This window comes from Anthonomus grandis, chromosome 6 (assembly GCF_022605725.1).
Source record: "Anthonomus grandis grandis chromosome 6, icAntGran1.3, whole genome shotgun sequence".
NCBI lineage: Eukaryota > Metazoa > Arthropoda > Insecta > Coleoptera > Curculionidae > Anthonomus > Anthonomus grandis.
The window spans coordinates 35,388,545-35,407,430 of record NC_065551.1 but is presented as its reverse complement, the minus strand read 5'-3'; the positions used below and the strand labels follow the sequence as shown (position 1 = coordinate 35,407,430).

General features: G+C 29.6%; 1 protein-coding gene across 1 annotated transcript in view; it reads left to right on the top strand.

Moving 5' to 3' along the window:
- Positions 1-977: 977 nt before the first annotated feature.
- The window catches only part of LOC126737823 (gastric triacylglycerol lipase-like), a 22,546-nt gene continuing 4,637 nt past the window's right edge, over positions 978-18,886 (top strand). Inside the window, exons 1-7 of the mRNA XM_050442886.1 lie at positions 978-1,422; positions 14,582-14,786; positions 16,335-16,452; positions 16,793-17,039; positions 17,097-17,255; positions 17,314-17,398; positions 17,458-17,603. Of these exons, the coding sequence (XP_050298843.1) occupies positions 1,252-1,422; positions 14,582-14,786; positions 16,335-16,452; positions 16,793-17,039; positions 17,097-17,255; positions 17,314-17,398; positions 17,458-17,603 (1,131 nt within the window). The 5' untranslated portion in view covers positions 978-1,251. The remainder of the gene's footprint in view (positions 1,423-14,581; positions 14,787-16,334; positions 16,453-16,792; positions 17,040-17,096; positions 17,256-17,313; positions 17,399-17,457; positions 17,604-18,886) is intronic.

The window sequence follows — 18,886 nt, the reverse complement described above, 5'->3', positions numbered from 1 at the left end:
CTAAGTCTAAAATTAATATAACTAATATAATAATAAATAAAATGAAATGCTTGCAATTTTTTTTGAGAAAAATACATAATTATGCTTAATAAACTTCGAGAAAATCAAGAGAAATGCCATAAATAAAATCAAATATTAAAAAAAAATATGCATTGAAATGGTGCAATTTTAATAAATTTATTTTTTATTTACAATTTTCAAAAAATGTAGTAACGATAATAATAATAATAATGCATTTATTTACATGAATATCAAAAATATTAAATTATGACTAATACGGTATAGGTATGCGAAAATAATAACAATCATGTATCCTTGATTGGCAAATGTGAATCAAATATACACAAAATAATTAAATAGTTAAGTACAACAACAAAACTCTATATTAAAGAAAACTCTCAAGAAAATTGATAAAAATGTAAAAGAAGGTACTAAAGCATTAAAAAGTCTATGGAAACATAGGACCAAATTATAGAACTGAATGGAGGTAAAAGCTAAGAAGGAGAATTGTGAAAGTTGGAAAAAAAGAAATTCAGTTAAGAGGGATCCAAGAGAATTAAGGAAACTAAAGGAATTTTAAGAAAATAAACAGAAAATACAAAAAACTGAATCAAATGTTTTATTTTATCAACGTTTTCCTTGAAACTCTCGATCTCTTTGTCTTTTCCTTCAATTTCCTCCTTCCTAAATTCTCATTCAACAAATTCCGCTCTCCTTACACGTCAATTTTTCATTAATTCTTTCACAGATCACGTCTTTGACTATACATAATTTGAAAATTCTCCTTTGTTCACAACCTCAATATTAGGTGCTTCTCTAAGTATATCAACTTGATGATTTCCCTAATTTTTCAACCATAAAAAGAACATCTTAGTGGCGCTAAAAAATAATGAATAATAATAAATTAAAAGGCGAAAGTAAAGTATCAAGCTCCGGTTCGTAAAATTAACATTTGCAACAGTAGCAATCAAACCTGCGGTCATGTGGGTAAAAATCCACTCCACACGACCCGATGTCCGTACGTACGTTCCTCATTCAAAAAGTTGACCATTTTTCCTTCGAGATGGTAACAGTAAGGTTCCTACCACCCATTAAAATATTTTGAAAAAATTAAATTAAAAAAAAAAAAAAATAATGACCCGAATTTGAGCGGTATAGCAAGCACCACCTCGAATAACGGCGCTACGTTAATAATAATAAACTTCTTCTTCTTCTTTCGGATTTTTCGATAATCCGCGTGCTACTGACACGATGGTCCTGCGATTCGACGGCGTACTTTCGCGTTTAGTGTATTTTCTTGCGGTCGTGAATCACCACCGCAATCACAATTGCGATGGGTTTAGTTTTACCGAGTTCATCGTCGGTCCGAGGATTGGACGAGGAGTTTCCATTACACCGAAGAATATTAAAGTTTCCGTTGCCGTAAGTACCATAGAAAGAAGTTAGTTTCTGTAGTACATGTATGTACAAAAGTTTATTTTTTTGATTTGCCATAATTTCTTTTTTGTATTAATGTGTGTTACGCATTCTCCGGGTCTTATAAAGTTTTCTTTTAATGCAAGTTTAAAATTTGTTTTTCTATTTAATTTATAATTTCCAAAAAAATACAATATGATATTCAGGTTTCGGGGTTTAAATCCGCTCATAACTCTTTTATAAATTTTAAAATTCGTGCATAACTTTAAGAAAAAATTGACGAGTTTCGGATTAATAAAATTTGAATTTTCACTAATTAAATCCATATCTTGTTTCGTATGCTAAAATGTTTCTCCGTCTTATATATTTGGCAAAACATTGGTCAAGTTGCCAATAACCATCTTGACATTAAAATACTTAACAATAATTTTAATATAAAACAAATTAAATATTTCAGAGGAGCTTATGCAAATCTCAAATTGTTGTTTGGAAATATTTAAAAAAAATATATATATTGATGCTTAGGAGTTTTTACATAAAATGTGATGTTAATCATACCATAACTATAATATGACAAACCTTTTCTGTATTTTTAGTTTCCAATGATATGGCAATTCCATTATATTTTATAAAGTAAAAACAATTATTGATAAAAAGTCTATTTAGTTTAAAAAAGTTATTTCTATAATAGTAAAACTCTAAAGTAGCCATTCATTTTTAACATTGGTATTTTAATATGGTAGGTATTAATTTAAACAATTTGAAGCTTAATTTTATTGTTAATTAGTAAAGATAAAAAAATTACTTTTTATAATGACTCTTCAAGATGTTTTATCATAAAAATTAAATTATTTTAAATAATGAAAATTAACATTTCTTAGCAATGACGACTTTGGCAAAAATGATGTTTTTGCTTGAAAATAGCAAGATTTTTCAATAAAAAATACAAATATATACCTTGATTAGTACTACATAAGGGAAAGCAATAAATATGATTAGATTTGAATAATCCGTCTGAGATAATATTAATAACAGTCCTAATATTGCAATACAATATTGCAATATTTCGGCATAAGGGAATAGGTCTCTCTTAATGTTTGATGGCACCTGTTTAAAATATCACAAATACGTATTTATTAAAACAAAATGAAAACATTTAGTTTTATCTCAAATGTTTTTAATATAAAACTCAACTTTAAAGTTATTGCAAATTTCATCATTTGCTCATTTTTTGAAAGTGATTTCTTTACATGCATTTCACCTCTTCATAAGGAAATAAATTGGCCTAAAATTTATGAACGTCAAATACTCTATTTATGCGCTTTTCTTTAAAAAATGTATCTTTATGATCCACAGTCTTCTATTTCATTTAAGAAAAGGTTATTGTTTCGTAACTCTGTACAATATGTTAATATTAGGGCATTAATTAAACTAACGATGACTCAACACCAGAGTGCCCTATTTTAACGTACTTTTCAAACAAATCAAATTTAGGGTTTAAAAATGTTTATTACTTCAACAGAGTATATTTTAATTAGTAATAGTAGTTCTTTTTCTTATCATATTTATTAATTTTTATGACTATATCACTATCACTAGATACAGTATTTCCAAATCGTTGGATAGATAGGGAAGGTACAGAACATTGGCCTGCTCGATCGCCAGATTTAAATCCTCTAGATTTTTAAATTTGGGGTTTTCTAAAATCATAAGTTTGTAGCTTTGCGCCTATTTTAAATTTTAGTATTGTTTTGGTTTAATGTTGTTGTATTAGATAGTTCTTGATAATCTATTTAAGAATACGCGTCAAGATGTTTTTTTTTTGTATAAAAACGGCGTCACATACGAAAAAAAGGTGAGCGAGGTTTTTTGTCACAAATTGAACGGGGAATTCAAAAATTATTTTTAATTTAAAATATCCCCGTATGCGCGCCAATGGTGAACATAACATTTTTAATTGCATGTCAAAAAATGCGCGATAACTACCTCTTAAAGCCCTTCAAAATTCATTTGTATATCTCGACCGTAATATTAATAAATCTTTTGTCTTTTTCGATTTTCGGTTGAGTTTCCTTTAAAGTCTTTGCAGTGTTTTTCTTGTTTCGTTTAAAATTCCATAAATTTTTTTTTTGGTTTTCTCTGTAAAATTTTTGAAATCTTCTTGTCGATTTTTTCAAATATTTTAGTTTGAATTAACTTTTTCAGCCTTTCTATAATTTTTAAGTCTTCATTTTCTGTTTACATGTTTTATCAATTGTTTTGTTTAAAATTCCATACATTTTCTCTTATTCCTTTTAAGAACTTCTTAAATCTTCTTGGGGTTTTTCTCAAATTTCATTAGTTTTCAGAAAAAAATTTAAAAAACTCAAAAAGTTTTTTTTTTTTAATTTTTAAGTTTATAGCCTAATTTTTTTATTAACTGTATCTCTTGTCTTTATGTAATGTATAATGTATGTCTAAATAAGTATGTCTTAAAGTGCTACATACATATCAGTAATAAATGATTTTTATTACTGATATGTATGTAGCACTTTTGCTATTATTATTATATCTTTAGTTAAAAAAAAATAATAATTTTCTCTCACAGACTTTTCATTACTTTTTTGGAACATTCTTGGATTTTCTTGATATGATTATTCTTTCACCTCTATTTAGTTTTATTAAAATTCTTCAGATTTTTATGGCTTTTTGAAGCTTTCCTTCTCTTAAATTTTCGTTTCCAGGCCAATTTTTTATTTTTTTCAAACATACTGTATCTATCAAATAAATGTATTTTGAAATTTTTCCGAAATTTTTATTGAAATTTTAATTTTTCTTAAGTTAGTTCTTAATTTACCTTTCGATACCATCTTGATATACCTGTTAAAATCTCTGAAGTTTTATTTTTGAATTTTTAGTTTTGATAAAACATTTTTTTCGATTTTCTAAATATCTTCGTGTTTTTCTTTAATTTCCCTAAACCTCTCAAACGAGAACTCGTTTGAGAGGTTCGAAAATTTTTTTATTTACTATATCTCTTGTCTTTAAGTAAAATTTCAGTTTCAGTTTTTGCCAGTATACCACCAACTGACTGCCTTGAACTAACGGAATCTTTACTAGCAAATTCTAATCTACCCAGGCTGATTTCTTCAGACTTAATTTGGCTACTAAAAACTGTTTTAGATCAAATTTTTTTTAAATTCAATGGCAAAATGTATACACAGAAGGCTGACTTAGCCATGGGATCATGCCTTTCCCCTTTCTTAAGTGAAGTTTTTATGCACAACTTGGAGTGCAAAATTATGAACAGTTCTTTCGCCGATCATATAATAGCGTATAAACGATATATGGATGACATTTGTATTGTTTGGGGAGGGAATGATGATTAATAATTGTCCACCTTCTTAAATTTTACAAACAGTCTACATAGTAGAATTTCATTTACCTTAGAAAAGGAGCACAACAAAAGTTTACCTTTCTTAGACCTTTTGTTAATCAGGAATGATAATAAAATCAAATTCGACATATACAACTGACAACATCATACAATTTACTTCTAACTCACCACATACCCACAAGTTTGCTTCATTTAACTCTTTGTTATATGGGATGTTCACCCTTTCTCTATCCAAGGAATCTTTTTATAAAGAATTTAACATAATAAAGCAGCTTGCAGTTAATAACGGATTTCCACTTTCTACCATAAATAAACTTTTTTTCGCATACATGAATAAATATAAATTTTCTTACCACATCTTACACTCTAATTCTTTAAATCTTAACAAATTCAGATCTTTAACATTTTTTGGTTCAATATCTCTCCAACTTGCAAAACATTTTAAAAATAATCTTAATCTTTCAATAGCTTTTAAAACACTTGATAATCACAAAGGATAAAATGAAGCAAACTTTAAAATCTGGGGTGTATTCTTTGAATTGTGGTGAGTGTTCCGCTGTGTATGTTGGTCAGTCTGGTAGAAGAATTTCCACTAGGGTGAAAGAACATATAAGTCTTTTCAACAATTATAAGGACACCGATATTAAAGAAACAAAGTCAGCCTTTGCAGCCTCTTAAATTTTCGTTTCCAGACGAATTTCAATTTTTTGATATATCGTATCCATTAAATAAACGTATTTTGGAATTTTTCGGAAATTTTTGTTGAAATTTTAATTTTTCTTAATTTACCTTTCGATACCACCTTGATTAGTTACTTAGTTATTTATAGAGTTTTTCAGTAGTTTTCTTAATTTTTTTAAGGTTTTTCATCAATTTCTAGCTCTGAGAAATTTTTTCTTAAAAAAGATGCCTTAAAGTTTATTAAGATTCCTTAAATTTTCTTCGATTTTTAAAATTTTTCCATGTTTTTCTTTAAATTCCCTAAACGTCTTAAACGGGAATTCCTTAAACCTTTTTAAATGTTTTTATCAAATTTCCAAAAACATTTTTAGTCTAGTTATTAAATTTCAAACAATACCTTAATTTTTTTCAAGCATTTTCTTTACGTTAAATTCAGAAATCGACGAACGGTTTTTTAAAAAACATTTATATATACAAAAAGGCCTTAAAACTATTTATGAAGATTGCTTCCAGTTTCAGAAGATTATACTCCAAGAGTGCAACCTTATTCAAAGTCAATGTGACGTAATAATTAATCAATACAAATACTCATTAGCCATCAACAATATTTCAGTCATAATTCCAAAAATTATAAAAGTCCCAAACACCAATGTTTCAATCAATCTAGAAATTAAACATCTTCAAGATCCTAAGAAAATCCAAGAAGATATCATCAAACCATGACCTAGCACAACATGTTCCAATGCACAATTATGTTCTTACGACAATATCAATCATCCTTTTATGCTGCTTAGCATTGATCATCTACCATTGGCAAAAACAAGGAAGAAAGAAGGCCATCCCTTTGAGAATCCTGCAGAGACTTGTCAAGAGGACGTTGACAGAACTGAGGGTGGAGGAGATATATCCTCAAACCACAATTAATTGTTTATATTACATTATAAAATGCTTAGCTTAGGACTATTTTTATATATATATATAAGAAATCGCTTGTAATATATCATTAACATTAGAATTGTGTCAAAGCCTCGGCTAATACCGTTGCTGTTCATATTTTTGTTTATCGTCGATATCTGATATGCATCATTATAGTACTAGACAATGTGGAGATCTCATACTGACAGACGAATGACATAATATTCTGCATAAATCTTCCAATTCCTTTAACTCCAACTAATTAAAAATTTAAACATATTTAATTATTATGTTTTCTATATAGCACGATGATAATTATTGTATACTATTACTGATAGTTTTTAATTTGTTGTACTTTAAAAAGTAGGTAAGGACACATTTATGGTCTTGTTGACTTTAAATTAGGCCTCTTTTATATAATGTTTTATAGACTGGAATACTTTAGTATCCCTGGTACTACGTAATCCCTATATTCGGAATCCTGAAAATATCCGGTGATAATTTATTTGACCACAACTTGACCTGCAAACCTAAAGAATCCTCGTCTATGCAAAATAGTTTCGTAATATTAAATATAAGAATTCTTTTGATTTTTTACATAAACATCGGCTTAATACTGACGCATGTATTGCATGGGTATGCGGTACTCTTGCTAACGTAAGTGTGTTATAGAAACAATTAATTTTTTGGCTTTTGTATGTGTCGGTTGTGCTATAAAAATACTGGTATATTTAACCTACATGCTAATTTAATAGAACTTAGAGTTAAATATCAGTTATATTCACTTGAAACACGGCGCTCTCACACAGACATGTTCTTTCTCTATATAATAATTGACTCATCAGATTGACTCGAGTTATCTAATAATCCCAAATATCTTTCCATATACCTCAGCGAAATTTTTGATATTTGTTTAAATATTCTGTTTGTATAGAACCAAAGTAGCAAGGAATTCGCTGTTAAGTCGTATGCTTTCTTTATATAATTCCAATTTTTTTTTCTGTAGATTTCAGAAGAGAATCAGAGATCCTTGTTCTAATTAACAAAAACACAAAATTAGAAACTTAGCACTTTACTGTATTTCTGCTCTTGTATTATTTTTTAAATTTTGTATTAGTTAAGTACACCTGAAACACTTCGTAATTTGTGGATGTTCCTTTGGGTTTCGGCCTGTTAACATCCTATTTGTTTTTGATAAATTAAAAAATAAATAAATAAAATATTGTGCTAATATAGAAAAATTATTATTATTTATTTTTATTGCATGTCCGTCAAACATATTTTCCCAGGAAAAAATCCCAACGAAAAGTATTACAATCAAATTGTAATTCTGCCAATTTGAAACCTCCGCTCGAACGTCCACATTTTACTGTTATGATTCGCGCGTATATTCATGAGGTCACTTTTCAGCTGTTATTCGTGTCATTAACATAGATTCCGACCGAATTGGGTTTTATTTTTAATGTACATTTTTTTTTTATTTGTATTGTCTCATAATGAAACGGATTACCTTAACCTTGGTCCAGGATGTTATTATGGCCGTTGGTATGTTAATAAAATGATATATCCGTAAACGTGAATCATAACAGCCGGGGGCAAAGAAAGCATATATTGGGTCCCTCTTGTATAAAAATCGAAAATTCTTTGGAAGAAAATTTATTCAGTGAACATTCCCCGGAATTTTTTCACATTTGCAAATTTATTTTAGTTGTTCTAAAAATCTAATTTATACTGACGCAAGAAAAGTGGGTATTAAGAGATTATTGTATTTAGACGTTTTAATCTATTACATAACTTAAGTACCTTGATGTGATTTGGACAAGGTTTTAGGAGCTTGCCAAATAGTTTATTATTAACCTCGATCTCGATAGTTAAATTAAAAAAGTGTAAAAGGTGTTTTAAAAGAATTTCATCTAAATGAATTCCTTGTTTTCATTATTATTAGCCTAATTTCAGTAATTTCTAAATTGTTCCAGAAATAACAAAATAATTTTAGGCCTTTGAGTAACTTAGATTTTATCACGTACTTTCTACATTTTCCAGGCATTTTTCACTTTAAAAATGCCGTTTTTCTGTCTAAGAGACTTATTTTCCAAACCCATTTTTTGAAGTAGTTTCAATATTTTTCCAGAAATAAGAAAAAAATTCCAGGCACTCGGGTACAGCAATTTCAAATTTTATAACTTATTTTACTTGTACATCTATTTCCTTTTTTTTTATGTCAAGGATTATTCTTTATAATACATGAACTTTAAAATACAGTCACAACTTTTGTATTTATGATCATTAATAGTAATTTTTTATTACTAAAGCTTAAAAAACCACAATTTTCCGATCGATCATATAACGTTTAAACAGCATACAATTTTGGCAATTATTATCCTTTAACCGCCATAATTGTTGTTTATTACAACGTTTACAAATGAGCAGTTTAGCAACACCAATAGCAATAAGTCCATTATTAGTGCCATTTATTTAAATAATAATTAGGAAAGTTCGAATTGCTATTAGAAAGGGTAAAATGAAGAGTGAAATCTTTATTTTCGTACGGCACCATTATGTCATTAATTTTCGTTCAATTAACACCTAATAGCAAACCGAAAGAAAGTAAAATGAATAAGTGTCTTTAGTAGATTTCTTTGGTAATTTTGCTATTTCAGTTTTTCATAAAATAATTGGACACTCGACCTTAAAATTGCATCTGTTTATACGTTATTAACAAAAAAATATAAAAATAGTGAAGTTCCTTCGTGTTTACTTATACAGAACTTTTTTTGAAGATTTTATTAGATTTTCCCTGAAATTCCTAATTTTTCTCTATTTGACAACTTTAAGCATATAAAAATGAATATCAAACACACTTACTGAAAGCTCGTCTTTTACCTACTAAAACATAATGAAATTTCTAATAAACTACTCTCCAGCTGTTCTTTTATTAAACAATTACGGTTTTCACATCGTCATTTTTTAAAATATTCAATTTAATTGCGAGTTTGTCGTTTTATTGTCGGTTTTTCATCTGTAATTTACGTCGTCGTTACACAAATTAGATAAGGCATGTTCGTCATATTAACCCATTTTGTAATTTTTATTTATTTTATTTCTTGTTGGTTGATGGATCATATCCTTCAAATTGACCAACCGTTGCAGGTTGATAAAATATAATTTAATTTATGTGCGTATGTGACTTGGGCCTATTATGAGCAAAAAATAAGTTGCCTCACGTATTTAATTGCGTTTCCTAATCATAAACCGACTTTATATTTCATAAGAGGCTATACTCATGATACTGATATTTAGATGAAAAAAAGAAAGCAACCTTCTTATTACCCTTAATTGCCTGAAAAAAAATTAGGAGAATGCCTAAAATATCGATTTTTGATGTCTAAAATGACCTTAATTGCCTCAAAGTATTACCTATTGGCTTAAAATGCTTTAACAAAAATTGAAATTAAATTCAAAGAAAGTGAGGCAGGTTTATGACTTCATATAAAACTGACTTTGTTTCAGAAGAGTTGCCACCGTTTCGGCCCTTTATTTAGGCCGTCTTCAGGGCTATTTCTGTTTAGAAAATCCAATATCCAGTAATAAAATAAGCTTTATATAAACATCAAGCAAACATGAATTTCATAATGTTTGCTTATTCATAACGTCAACCTATAAATAAAATAAATATGTAGGGGTTCGTACCAATTTAACTTAAATAATATTTAATTTTTTATGACTAAAGGTCCTGTACTGCCAAAAAAATATAAAACTTAAAAACATCCTGATAGTCTCAATTATCTGTAAAAAAATAAAAATTCTCTGGAAAACTGACTATACTAGCCTCAAACGTTTACTTATTGGCTAGAGATGCCTCAAATTAAAAAAAAGAAATACAAATATTTAAGGTATAGGGACAAATCTTAAAATTATACTTCTATACTTCTTACAAATGTATTTTAATTTTTAAAAACAGGTTCATAATAAAATATCTGGGGCACCTAGAATTATTAAAGAAATAAAAAAAAAAATTAATAGGGGCCTCTAATAAAATAACTAGGTGTTCCTGGACATACGTAAAGTCATTATCATACCAATTAAATGTTCATATAAAAATTATAGGCAATAATCTACCTTATGATAATCTAGACAAAGGTAACTCTGAACTAAATGTTTTAGAACTAGCACCACAAATTGTTTTTTTTTTAAACTAAATAAACACGTTAATTTGAGGCATTTTCTCCGAAATTTCTGCTGGAATGAATGTTCTACTATCAAATAATGATAGTAAGTAAATTAATAATTGTCAATTTATTCAGGACAAGAAAACACCTTGAATAATTTACCTTATAAAACAATCAATTAAAAATGTTTTTATTGAGTTTCTATATCATTTAATTTTTCTGGGGTTCACATTTATACGTTTTATATCCATACTTTCGATTTTTTTTTATGAAATTCCTCTTTAGCGCCTTTTCTTGAAGTTTCAAGCACTTTACTAATATTTTGTTTTTTTTTTGGATATCCTCATACTGCCTCCGTTTAATCTTTAACAGATATCTTTAATTGAATTACTTTTAATTTTCTCCTGGATTTCCTTATGTATTTACAGATATTTGAATTCAATTTATATAACAACGAGATACATGTTTAAATTCGACTGCCTGTAAGTATATTTCAATTTTTTTCCAGGCATTTTAATTCACTTAAAATGTTCATAAAAGTCCTAATTCAAATGCATGGAAGAATATTTCAATTACTTTCAGGTATTTAAATTTATTTAATAAAGTCGTAGACAGATTTTAATTTTTGATATTTTTTGAATTTCTATGATTTTTTTCCAGGATTTTTTAAGATATTTTTAATCCTTATGAAGGATTTGCTAAATATTAATTAATTCCAGAAAAATCAATGAATCCGGGAATACTTAAAAGGAGTTCAAAGAAGCTTTTATCAAATCCAAGTCAATTCAAGTAAAAGGAAAACTCAGAGTATTAAAGGAAAAAGTGAAGAATAAAAAGTAGTAAGGTAAAATAATTAGAATTAATAATAAGAAAAAATCCTAGCACTAATTTCTTGTAAGGAGAGTCAAGAAAATTAAATTAAAAAAAACATGAAAATTTTATAATTTTCAGGAATACCTTAAAAATTTGAGAATTTCAAAGGAACCCTCACAAGCTCACTCAAAATTTATAAAAACGCAAGAAAAAATAAAAATAAAAATAAATAAAATAAAATAATCTTTATTGTATGCAACAAATAAATTACGTCTATTCTATATACAAACAAAGGTGGAAAGTACCTTTAGGGGTGTTTTAATAACCACCAATAGATCAGTTGCGACCAGTAGAAATTTTCCTAAATTTTGATCAGTAGAAAGTTTTTTAAATACAATTCAAGTCGAAATAACCAGTGAAGATTGTTGAGCAGTTGCTCCAGCAGAGCAGAGCAGTTACAAGCTTTGAGTCTACGGTTTTTGGGGTATCATGCTTTACAGAACCGTGATGTAATAAGAGCTCCGCTCGAATTTAAGTATGCTTTAATATTTAATATGACTGCAGCATTTGACGTAAAAATACATTTGAACAATATTTCAAAACTTTGCAAAAATTGAAAAATCTTATCCTAAATAAACCTCAAATACCAAGTTTTACTGAAATCAGACCCATAGGAATAAAGTTTTAATAGTCACATGACCTTAAATCTTAATATTTCAAAAATTTGTTAATAATTAATAATTATTTCCTAAATAAACTCCAAATACCAAATTTGAATAAAATCGGACCCATAGGAAAAAAGTTTTGGTTGTCACGTAACCCTAAAAGTCAATATTTTAAAAATTTTCAAATAATTTATAATTATACCCAAAACCAAACGCAAATACCAAATTTCATTCAAATCGGGAAAATACCAAAAAAGTTTAAAAAAAAAAAATTACCACATATAATAATAATACCCATTAAATCCCGATTAAATTTTTTTTTATCATTAGGACCCACTGTGTTGTAATTTTTGTCTAGCAAAATGCCTTGTATAAACCACTGTGTCGCACGAATCTTATAATAATACAGGGAAAATGCTAAAACGTCAAAATGTTGCGAATTATCACGGCTAAAAGAACCCGATTTGGTAAAAGATATGCACATATTCGGATTCGCCAGAGTCTCTTGAATAATTCCGTATCAATTTCAGGAAGTTCTGAGCTGTTTTAAGCATTTTATCAATGAAATTAGGAAGCAAGTCCGAGCCAATTCATCCATGTTGACGTCATGCTGTCAAAACGTAAAAGTCAGCCGTAAAAGTCGGCAATAAAATCGCGCGTAGACGTCAAAATCGACCATTTTCAGACGATGATTTCGGGTATAAAAAAAGGTTTTTACCTTATGATTTGTACATAGAAAAATAGTATAAAGCCTTAGGAACAGTTTAGCATCAATTCTGGACCGATTCCAATCGGTTTTAGTAGTTAAATTTCGATTATAAAAAGGGTCTTATTTTAGGTGGAAACGGGCGAAAATCGTCGGTTTCGTTGCCACGGAGACGCGCACTTGTTAGGTGCTAGACCACATTAGTTTTTATACCCTGATCATCGGACCCGTAGGGGTACCAATATTCAGCTGACCGATTTTTTGGGACCTATCATGGAAAATTGAATTTTCTTGGAAAATGGTGATATATGAAATAAAACGGATTTAGTGAATTATAGCCAGATAAATTCCGCGTGTTTGAGGGCAAAAATGGTCTTCGTAGGTGGCATAGCCATTGCGGTATTAGGCGTCAAAGTCAAAAAATAGTGTAGAGCAAAAACTGCTCTACGTAGATGATTGTAGAGTGTGTCGAAAAATTGGTTTTAAAAGGTTCTTTAAATGCTCCAATTGAATGAAACCTCTAAGTGCCGCCAATAAAAAGTTATTAATATTTGAAGAAAAAAAGCGTGAAAAAGGGTATTTTCAACTGAGCGCTGCTCACCCTGTATAAATGATAGCGTTAAGCTTAATACTTTGTTTTATTCGGAAAAGATGTAGGTTTAATTAATCCAAATGAATTTTTTTTAAATTTTGCACCATAAAAATTTTACACAGAAAAAACTAAAAAAAATATTTTTTTTTGGGTTTTTTTAATTTTTCTCCTAAAAAAAACATTTTTTCAAAAAAAGTCCTAAATAAAAATTGTAGCTCTCGATAAGGCGCACACATCTTCTGTGAGTCACTATTGCCGGAAAGATACCGTTAAACCGTCAGAAGGGCTAGAATATCACAAATGTTTGAAACTTTGAGCGTTGAAAAAAATACTTCCCGTTTGCTGAGAATAACCAAAAACTATACAGATAAGGTCCTCATTAACTCTAATCGATCTGTTAAATTTCATAATATTCAAGAAACCCTTGCGACCTGTATCGAATTCCCTTGACCAAAATCGATGAAAAAAAATTTTTTGAGTTTGAAGGCGTTCTAGTCCTAAACAAAAAAACAGATGAAAATTTGAAAATTATCAAATTAAAGCCTCATATTTCTAGATTATAAAAAGGTAAACATCGTTTCTCTAACCCAAACACAACCAAAGTTATAAACACTTTTGTCCGACCGGTCCGAATTTTGTGCGAAAACTCCACTGCGGGAGAGCCCCATAATAAGAGCTACGCTCTTATAATAATAATAAAAGTACAATTTTTTTAAAAATAAAAATTTGAACAAAAATGATTAAGAGAACCATACCAGAATCAAAGTTACACCCGTATTAAAATATCAGCAGTCTCCAAGAATTTTTTTAATTTAGACTTACGAGTAAAAGAGTCCATGCCTAAATCTTTAATTTCTGCAGGTAGGCCATTGTAAATATAGGCAGGAATTTTTCAGTGATTCAGTCTTATGCTGGGGGATTGCCAGTGTGCTTTTATAGCGAATATTTACATTATGTGTATCTCCCCTTTGAATAAGGAATTCTAACAGATATTCTGGTTCATGAAAATTAAGCAATTTATGTACAGTGCAGCTTATACCCTAAAATCTTCTCTGGGCCATTATAAGACTATAGAATTTAAAAAAAAAACTGCAACCATTTAAGAAATGTTGGTTGTTAGGGTAAAAACCTGAGAAAACCTGATAAAATAGAGGAAACTATCGAAGACTGTAGATCTAAACATGCTTCGAGTTAGAATATTATGCCATATTTTCCAAACTGTTTCTTTCAATTTATTTACGTTTTTAGCAACAATTAGTGAACCAACACGGATACCCATTTGAGGAGCACGAAGTGACATCTGAAGACGGATACATTCTCACCCTACACAGAATACCCAAGGGACGAAACGACGTTTCTCCCAAGAAGAATAAACGACCCGTAGCCCTTTTTCAGCACGGCCTTTTGGCATCTTCTGACGTCTTCTTCTTTAGAGGACCAGAACACGACCTACGTAAGTCAATTAAGACTGAAATTTCTCATAATCAAGGTCTAGTATCTAAATTATAAATAAATAAATAAATAAGGTCTTTAATAAGTCAAACAAAGTTACAAAATTTTTTTTTTTTTAACAAATAATAATATACAAAATAACGTAATTTAATTTAAATAGTACAGGAATGGCGAAGTCTAGCAAATAAATGCTATTCTACTTAACCATGTGCATGTACCTATGCTTACTAAAAGTAAAAGAAGAAAAGAAGAGAATCAATCCCTAAACTGTTAGCCATATTACAAACAAAAACATAACAGAGCCATTCAATACACCACTTCCAGTATCAATGTGAGGGGAGACCCATATACAGTTCTGAACAATCTATGAAGCAGCAGCGAGAAGCGTCTTAAAGATACAAAAAAAAAAAAAAACAAAAATAAATCAGATCATAAATTCACTGGACGATTTTGTGTATCTAAAAGATAATTTTTTACTTTAAATTTAAATTTATTAAAATTGAAAAGTCGAAATTCGTCAGGAAGTGAGTTAATCAAGCTAATTGCATTATAAGAAAAAGATCTAGTATAGAGAGCAGTTCGAAATTGTGGCATTGAAAACTTTAACTTCTATCTTATATTGACAGAGTGAGCAGAACGTCTTGTTTTAAAAATGGTACGCAAGATATTAAAATTTCGATCTTGATTAGATAAAAGTTTATATGTAAAATTACTTAAGTGATGTTTCCAAATATTATCCATTCTTAACCATTTTAAATCGATTATTTTTTGAGAGATGTGATCGCGTTTTTTAAGATCAAAAATTAGACGAGCGCAAGCATTTTGCATTACTTGAAGCATATTTTTGTGAAGCGAGTCAAGGCATGGAAAATAGATAAAATCACAATAATTAAAATTTGAAAGAACAAGAGATTCGGTTAACATTTTTCTAAGTTTAAAATTTAAAAAGTGTCTATTTGTAAACAGAATCTTTAGCCTCGAGAAAGCCTTACGTCTTAACATCTCCACATGAGAACTAAAACGTAATTGGGAATCAATAATAATACCAAGATTACGGGCTACCTCTACAAAGGGCAGTTTGTTGTTATTTACGCAAATATTCATATTTAATTTGACTATTTCTACCGCGTTCTTGTTACCAAAGACCATAAGGTTTGATTTTTTTGAATTTAAGTTAAGGTTATGTTCAAACGAGATCTTACTTAGCAATTCTAAGTCTTCATTTAAGTAAGCAGATGCAGCGTTAAGCTCATTGGGATGAAAAGAAATGTAAAGCTGCGTGTCATCAGCATAAGCCATTACATGACAGTTTTTTAAGGACAATAAAATATCAGCAGTGTAAATTATGAAAAGCAAGGGTCCCAAAATAGACCCTTGTGGAACACCAGATAAAATATCCAGCTTGCTAGAAGACTCATTATGGTACCGAACTTTTTGATATCTATTTGATAAATATGATTTTATTAAGAATACTGAGTCGGCAGAAAACCCAAAGTATTTTAGCTTAGATATTAAAAGTTTATGGTTACGCCTCAATTCTTTTTTTTAGCATATTTATTAGCTGACGCCGGTTATGACGTATGGTTTTCCAATATGAGAGGGAACATTTACTCTTATAAGCATCATGCTTTTGATCCTGACAAGGATCCTGAATACTGGAAATTTTCGTAAGTATCTACTTAACATTTTGGACATTTTTTTGGATCTATGTTTTGGCCGCAGATAAGGGTATTTTTAGTACAATTAAAAAAGAAAACGAGGAACAAACAGTATAATATAAATGTGTACTAAAACGTCCTTATGCGTGGGCCTCGCATCACTAAGACATTCTTAAGGTCTTTCAGATTAAATGAAAAAATTGTGATAATTGGAGGAATTGCATGGTGATGCAAGGCCTCTGGCCACGCATAAGAGCCTTTTTAATACAATTTTAACAGAACACATGTACCAAGCAATTTTAACGAATTTTATTGATACCACTTTTATACAAACTTATTATTTTTTCAGTTTACACGAAGTGGGTAACTACGATTTTCCAGCGATCATCGACTACATCCTGAACATCACCAAAGAACATTCCTTATACTTCCTGGGACATTCGGTGGGGTCCACGGCCGCCTTTATAATGGGGGCCCTGAGACCCCAATACAATTCAAAGATAAAATTACACTTGGCTTTGGCTCCCTTAGTTTACGTGCTGCACGAGATGTCTTTTCCCCATAAGGTGTTTTTGGGGTCATCGATGTCTTTGACTGTAAGTGTAATTCTTGATAATTGCTATAAATTGTTGTTCATTATTTTTGTTTTGTAGCAAAGCGTCGTCTCACGGAATATCTTCAATGTTTTCCCTAGGAGGAGTTATTTTTCGAAATTCTTGGGAGCCCTGTGCGCCAACGGGGCACCCACCCAATTTCTTTGTCTGATTTTTATTTATTCTCTCGTGGGGATCGATGGGCAACAGTTCAATAGCGTAAGTCTAATTCGACTCCTTTAAAAAAAACTACTTCAGTTTTAACGTGTTTATTTAGAGTTACATTCCGGAGTTTCTCACGTACTTTCCTGCGGGTAGTTCGGTTTATTTGACCGCCCACGCCACCCAAATGTACGCCGAAGGTAAGATATGAAGTTTTTTTTAATTTAAATTTAAATTAACTTATTGGGGGATTTTTTAGGGGATTTTCGAGCTTTTGACTACCAAGATCCCTTTTATAACTTGCAAAAGTACAAGGGGTTGTCACTTCCGGTTTATAATTTGACCCTGGCCGACCATCCGGTCACTTTACATTTTGGAGATGGGGACACCTTGGTGACGGAAGAGGTAAGTGAGTGTTGTCATTTATTTTTTTTCAAGATTGCATTTTTGCATAGTTTAGAAATGTGTTCAGATTTATAAGAAATAACAAACGAATCAAATGAGGAAGAGTGGCGAGGTGTTAAAAAATATTCAATTTTTTTGGCTTAATAAGCGAGATTTTGGTTCTAGTAAGGGATATCATAGCTTAAGTTAAGGTGCTTAAATGACCCTTTTCACACAATAAAAATGCCAAAAAATCGCTCTTAAAAATAATTCTTTTTTTTGTCAAAATTCTCGCCACTGGCACTTTTAGTACAGTTTAGATGTGAGCCACACCCAAATTATAAGAAACTAATTAAAAAAAAAATCATCCATGGTTCTGTAAGATACTAATTTTTAATTCAAGTTTTTTTTTTTTTTTTTTTTTTTTTTTTTTGGGTCGGTGGAGAAATTCTTTATGAACACTGGTTACGCGGCGCCGCCCCCAGTAGTGTGGGACTCAGTGTCGAGTTAGAAGTTAAAATTAAAAGTAAGGTTAAGTTTTTTTTTAAATTTTTATACATTAACATCATATTGTAGATTTAGAGATTTTTTTTTAACATGTATGTAAGAAACCAGTTTTTCTAGAATTATTTGAATATCGCCTCGTTTCTTATATAAAAAGGAAATGACGGGAAAAGTTAACACTCGACTAATTTTTTTAATTAAATTGTTTTTTTTTTATTTATGTAATAAATTATTGCAGATTATATCTCCAGTGCTTCATTAAAAGATTTTTAAATTCCATCATTTTTCAAATTCTTCTAACAATAGTAATTTATCTATATTATAATATAGGTATCATAGCTATTTAAGTTATGCACAACTTATTATATAACTTTTCTATGTAGTTGAACCATTTTTTAATATTTAATATTTTCTAGAAAGTAAAGATGAACTTTCATGTGTTTCAAACTTCTGAAATAATTTTTAGTTTCTTCCAAGTCGTTAGTGTTACTCCAGAAGCTATTCCAGGCAATTGAGCTAATTTTTAATGCATTTCAAACTCCTGGAATAATTTCTCAATTTTTCCATCTGATTAAGTCCAGTTTTGAAGGTTTTTTAGGAAGTTAAGATGATCTTTCATGTGTTTTGAGCTCCTGGAATAATGTCTGTTTTCTTTCAAGTCGTTAGTGTTACTCCAGAAGTTATTCCAGGCAATTGAGCTAATTTTTAAAGCATTTCAAGCTCTTGGAATAATTTTTCAATATTTCCATCTAGTTAAGTCCAGTTTTGACGACTTTTAGGTCTTTCAAGCTTCTGGAATA